The sequence below is a fragment of the Aptenodytes forsteri genome, unplaced genomic scaffold, assembly GCF_000699145.1.
Source record: "Aptenodytes forsteri isolate BGI_AS27 unplaced genomic scaffold, ASM69914v1 Scaffold15, whole genome shotgun sequence".
Lineage (NCBI taxonomy): Eukaryota > Metazoa > Chordata > Aves > Sphenisciformes > Spheniscidae > Aptenodytes > Aptenodytes forsteri.
The window spans coordinates 8,676,777-8,682,776 of NW_008795129.1; the positions used below are offsets into that span (position 1 = coordinate 8,676,777).

General features: G+C 37.1%; 1 protein-coding gene across 1 annotated transcript in view; it reads left to right on the forward strand.

The window, feature by feature from the left end:
- Positions 1-5,586, forward strand: part of MYOF (myoferlin) — a 71,927-nt gene extending 66,341 nt beyond the window's left edge. The window contains 8 exon segments of the mRNA XM_019471657.1: positions 950-1,038; positions 1,124-1,219; positions 1,781-1,922; positions 2,240-2,339; positions 3,275-3,468; positions 4,470-4,579; positions 4,930-5,077; positions 5,551-5,586. Of these exon segments, the coding sequence (XP_019327202.1) occupies positions 950-1,038; positions 1,124-1,219; positions 1,781-1,922; positions 2,240-2,339; positions 3,275-3,468; positions 4,470-4,579; positions 4,930-5,077; positions 5,551-5,586 (915 nt within the window).
- The last annotated feature ends 414 nt before the right edge of the window (positions 5,587-6,000 follow it).

Below are 6,000 nucleotides of genomic sequence, written 5' to 3' on the forward strand. Positions count from 1 at the left end.
CTTGAATGCAGAAATGGAGCATTCCTGCATTTATATCATGTTGTCAATAGAGTGGTATTACTCAGGGGAAAAGGGCTACAAAGTAATATTACTTGGCTGAGAAACTAAAGCGGGTTAGTCTGGAAACGTAACAAAATGCTGTTATGTTTTGCCATTAAGACCCCCAAATGACACCTTAAACACTGACAGAGTGGAAATTGGGAAAGATTTATTTATTACTTTGTTACTGAAATAAACTGGAATATGTGTTTAATACCTTACAAACAATAAAGGAGACAGCCTGGCTCCCAGCTACATTCAACAAATGAGACCAAACTTGTCATTTCTCTACAAGGTCCAGAAGTACTAGTTTAAACACGAAGTCTTATATTGGATCTCTCTGGCAGAGAGGAACAAAGGCTAACAGTTGTTTTCTAGCATTTAGTAACTCACCAGTGGTTGTTTTTTTAAGAAAAGTTTTCTGGTTGACGCAGAAACTATCTGCAAAAATAAAGGGGCTTGCATTTGAAATAGAGTATAAAATCTGCAGTGGTTGCCTTACTTCAGAGTCTAGTTAAGGGGACTGATCATCTACACTGTAGGCCACCAGCTGCAAACTATCACCCACATGCATGACACTGTACTTAATACCAACTCTGAGAGAACAGAAACTTGGACCTACAGAATGAGAACTATTTAGGCACCTAACTTGCACTGAATTCACTAGGAATTAACGTCCCTACCATCTTCTGAATTCTTGGCATTGTTCATTTGAAGAAGCTTACATAACATGAGGGATTGGGCTTGCTCCTATCTGAAGTCTGTAGAAGTTCTGACATTGGTAACATGAGTGAGCTCTGCTCTGTGGCTAAAATTAGTACTAAGTATGTCAATAAGCAGTTCCATGGAATCACCATGACAAACCTGTATGCAACAAACAATCCCTCATCCATCTTCTCTACTGCTACAGGGAAAGCTCCAGATGTGGGTTGATGTCTTCCCCAAAAGCTTAGGACCTCCAGGCCCTCCCTTCAACATCACTCCCCGAAAAGCCAAGAAGTGAGTATCCGTATATACTACACACCATCTGGCAGCCCTGACAAAGGCAATTCAATTCTCTTTCCCCAAACATCTTCTCTCTTAGGTATATCTTGCGGGTGATTGTCTGGAACACCAAAGATGTCCTTCTGGATGAAAAGAGCATCACAGGGGAAGAAATGAGTGACATTTACGTGAAGGGGTAGGAGCACCCTGTCATGTAACACTTACAAATGAATGACATTCGGAATGTCCTGGGAATGCCTAGACCGTGGGTTCCAAAGTTGATTTGGTTCAGCCAAGTCAATGCACACTAGAGGCTCTAAAATAGTGCTAACCCCAGAAGTTCAGCTCTTGAGATGGGAAGCAACTGAAAAGATAGTGAGTTAGCTTTGGTGCTGCATAACCTGGATTCTTACTTTTTTACGTTTCCTATTCTTAATGCAAAACATTCAATAGAAATCAAGAGAAATATACTATTAGGCTATCGATCTAATTTCTCCTAAAAAAGAAATTAAAAAAACCCCATCAACAACTCACCACTGATACAGTACTGGTCTTAGCAGATCAGAAATTCAGTTCAGATGTTCCTATTTACAATGCCGAATTGGAACCAAACTGAGAAAGGGTGTGAAAGACTCTCCAGCCCTCTGTGAGCAACTTTTATGGCTTGTTTGCAACCACTTAATGACATGGTTACAGTACAAACAAGCACCAGTGTAGTCCCACTGCAAACACCAGACACACGTCTCTGTATTTTCAGATGGATGCCTGGTAATGAAGAAAATAAGCAGAAAACCGATGTTCACTATCGATCACTGGATGGTGAAGGGAACTTTAACTGGAGATTTGTTTTTCCTTTTGACTATCTCCCAGCAGAGCAACTCTGTGTAGTTTCCAAAAAGGTAAGTATTTCTAAAGATTTCAATACTTAGAATACAGATTGTAATTAGTCTGATAATTTTGTACCTACGTATTGAAAGAGACAGTCTGGCTCAGTTCTGCTTACTTTCCTCAAACTGCTATTGCGAACAGATTCAGTTTTGCCTTTGAGCCAGGAACAACACACTGGCAACAACAGCAGTCTCCGCTTAGCAAGGGCAAGATTAGATCCTTAATACTTCCACCAACCCCAGAATTCACAAGTGCTAACAGACCACAGTTTTGAATTTTCATAAGTAATTTTAAAAAGGTGCTTGGATTTTGTTTTTTAAAATTTTAGGAACATTTTTGGAGTCTTGACAAGACAGAATTCAGAATCCCACCCAAACTGATCATTCAAATATGGGATAATGACAAGTTCTCCTTGGATGACTATCTGGGTAAGGCTTCTGAAAAAAGAATTATTGTTGTCTCAAAGTAAGAGATAAAAATGAACAATTTTAAATTCTCGCATAAGGATTGTGTTTTCAAAGTGAGCCGCTGAGCATGCAAATACACTCCTGCTTTCCCACACAGCACAGGGTTATTTGTGCTCATGAATGAACGAGTGAATATTCACTCAGTAAAGGCCTACTTGCAGGTAAACCAAGACACTTTTGATTCAGGTAAGCCCTATCACAAAGTGCATGAAATGATAACGTGCATGAAACCTTACTTTGCTTCTTTCTTTCAGTAAAATTACTTAAAACAAGAGTACTTAAATTCTAAGTAAGAGTATTGACAAAAGGCTGTAATTTAGGTTAAGCAATCTACTTCACACCATTATTAATTCTACCTCACACCATTATTAATCCCTACTTTTTGTAGAGCTACTGCTCTGCAGAAGATTCTTTGCCCTGTATTAAGACAGCTCCAAAGTCTTTGGCTTACATGCAAACCATATAGGCCTCAAAATCTGAAAACAAATAATTGATTTATAACCATCATTAAAGTCAGCTAAAGCATGCATTTAACTCTCAGAAATTCCATTAGTATTACATTGTTGTATTTGGTTATCTTCTGTTTAGGTGTGTGGAGAAAAAAATCCCCTCTATTAAAAATCAAGTGATCTTGCATTAAAAAAGGGGGAGGAGAGCTTGCTAAGTCCAATTTATCCACACCAGCGCTTTCAACACCAGCAAGATGGGCTTAAACACAGCCTGATGTGTCCCACTTCCCTGCCTCACAACATCCTTAGACAAACTAGAATGTAATGTGTATGTTGATTGTTTTTCCTGTATAACATGCTTAGAGATAGGAAAGGTTGCTGTTGAACCACTATGCTGTACGGTTGGTTGTGTTATGCAGTGTTTATTTTTTTTAATCCATCTCCTAGGCTTTGTGGAACTTGATTTACATAAAACAATCATTCCAGCAAAAGTTCCAGAGAAGTGCAATATAGACATGATTCCAGAATACAAGGCAGGCAGTCCTCAGAAGGCTCCCAGGACCGCCTCTCTCTTTGAACAGAAATCCATGAAAGGATGGTGGCCGTGTTATGTTGAAAAGGATGGCTCCCGTATTTTAGCGGTATGATTATTACTTCTTTAAAAAGTACTTAAAACGCGCTCAGCTTGCTTTTCAAATTATAAAGGAAGACTGTAAAGAGTCCCCCGCTGAGCTGTTAGCTTTCAGTGGATAGACAGAGGAGGAGTAAATAGAACATTCCATGCACAAGTTCAGGAATTTTGCTCCATCAACAATTTCTTGTTTTGAAGTATGAGTTTAATACTTAAATTTATTTATTTTGTTTTTAACTCTGTTTAACTTGAAGGACTCTGGCGCCAGGTTGAGTCATGTTATCTCGCCAAAGCAGCCAAGAGAGTTATTGTGTGAATTAATTTATCATGTTATTGCTTAGGAGAAACACGAGACATCCTAAATGCATTAAAGACTAAAGTTTAAATTCAAAGCATTTTTGTACACAGCAAATATAATTTATATGCTGAGAACCCAGACTAGCTTCGTGATTATGAGGGCAGTCAGAAGACCTAAAGCATTTTAACCTGCTCTATGAAGAATATAAATGCATATTTATCACTTGCTAGAATATTAAGCCTTTCAAGTGTGTCTGCTTCTTCTTTCTGATGTTTTTGCCTTTAAACTTTATTACTGGAATTTAATAAATGAGGAAGAATATTCAGAAACATCTATCAGCCACAGCAATATAGAAAATGAGACGCTTAGTCATTTGGAAAAGATGCAGTCCTTGGGTTGTTCTTGAAAGAAGGGAACTGGTTTTGTTTTGCTAAATGGGAAAAAAACAATGTATAGCTTAAAACAGAACTACAAATGAATTAGCAGAACCATTTTATGTCCTGTGATTTTTTTTTTCTTTTTCTATTTGTCATTCTCTGGTACTGTGTTGTGACAGTGTCATAGTGCAGAAATAAGTGTATTTTGAGAAGGAAATGGAAAACGCACAGATGCACACAATGAGCTGATCCCAAACTCTGCCGTATAAGTACCAAACAAGTACTATTAGTGCTGTTTCAATAAGATGCTTGTCTCGTGCCACATGTTTTCTGAAGGGTAAAGTTGAAATGACATTGGAAGTTGTCAATGAAAAAGAAGCTGACGAAAGGCCAGCTGGTAAAGGAAGAGATGAACCCAACATGAACCCCAAACTAGATCTACCAAAGTAAGATATTTTTTCCCTCACTAGCTTGAGAAATACATAATATCTAGCTACTATGATGTTCTTGACAAAGTCTGCATGCAGCAAAGGATCTATTAGACATCAATTATCCTTTGCAAAACTTCATTTATAAAAGCCAGTCTTGTTTCCTTCTGCAAGCATTAGGATAAAATGCAAGGTGGTTTCAGTATTAATGGCACACGTTTTACTGAAAGTGCTATCTTTCTTACATTACTAAACTATCTGTGTTTTCTTCAGCCTCCAAACCAGAGTGTTTTAATGTGTTATACTCTCACGCTTAAGTGTTCCCTGTTTCTATAGTATGAGTAATATTTGTTTCTTTCAAAATGCAGCCGACCAGATACTTCCTTCCTTTGGTTTACAAATCCCTGCAAGACAATGAAATTTATTGTGTGGCGCAGGTTTAAATGGCTCTTTATAGGCCTTATCATCTTGCTGATTTTACTCTTGTTTGTAGCAGTACTCCTCTATTCATTGCCGGTAAGAATTTTTAAATGTTACTGTTCTTCAGCTGTGGTATGACACTAGCTTATATATGAGTCATCAACAAGATACACTCCTTACTCAGACAGGAGATTCTATCAACTCAGTTTTAGCAGGGAGATAGGGATTATATCCTTATAGCTATAAACAATTTCAACTTATTTTTATTGAGAAACAATTAAAATTTATGTTAAAACTAACTTATTAACACTTCTAAAGCACTCATTTGCTCCATCTTTAGTTAATAACCTACACCATTAAAAATAAAATAGTTATGGTCTAGAGCCTGGATTTCAGTCTACTTTAATCTGAAATATCATACTCATTTTTACTGTACTTTAACTGAAATTACCATACCCTGAATACATTCTGATCCATTTTAATATCTTAAATGTCTTTTACAAAACTACACTGAAGTATTTTGTGTACATCTTTTTAAGTCCTTTGTTTCTTCCCTCCTCCCCCAACAGAACTATTTGTCAATGAAGATTGTGAAACCAATTTAAAGAAGAGTTTTTTACCTCATCTTTTTAAATAGTAATGAGGTTTCGCCTCAGGCTGTGGACCAAATTCAGCAAGGCTCTCCATCCTTTTTCTCTGCTAGTACTTGGAACTGTAAAATAGATAAGTAAGAATTTAACCAAGGTTATCCAAGGTTCAAGGGGTCATGACAGGTGTTTTTAAAAACCAAAAGATAAACGCCCTCATGTTTCACGTACATTTTTTTATTTCGGTAGTATCTACGCATGGTAAAAATGCTATTGCTATCTTTATTTTTTTAATGGATGCTTTGTTTTGAGAATTCCTTTCTATTGGGCACACTTTGAAACTTTGCATTTTAACTTAATGAAAAACAAGCACTACTCATAATTATGTATACCAAAGAAACCTCACAGTGCAATCAAAGAAGGGTCAGACAT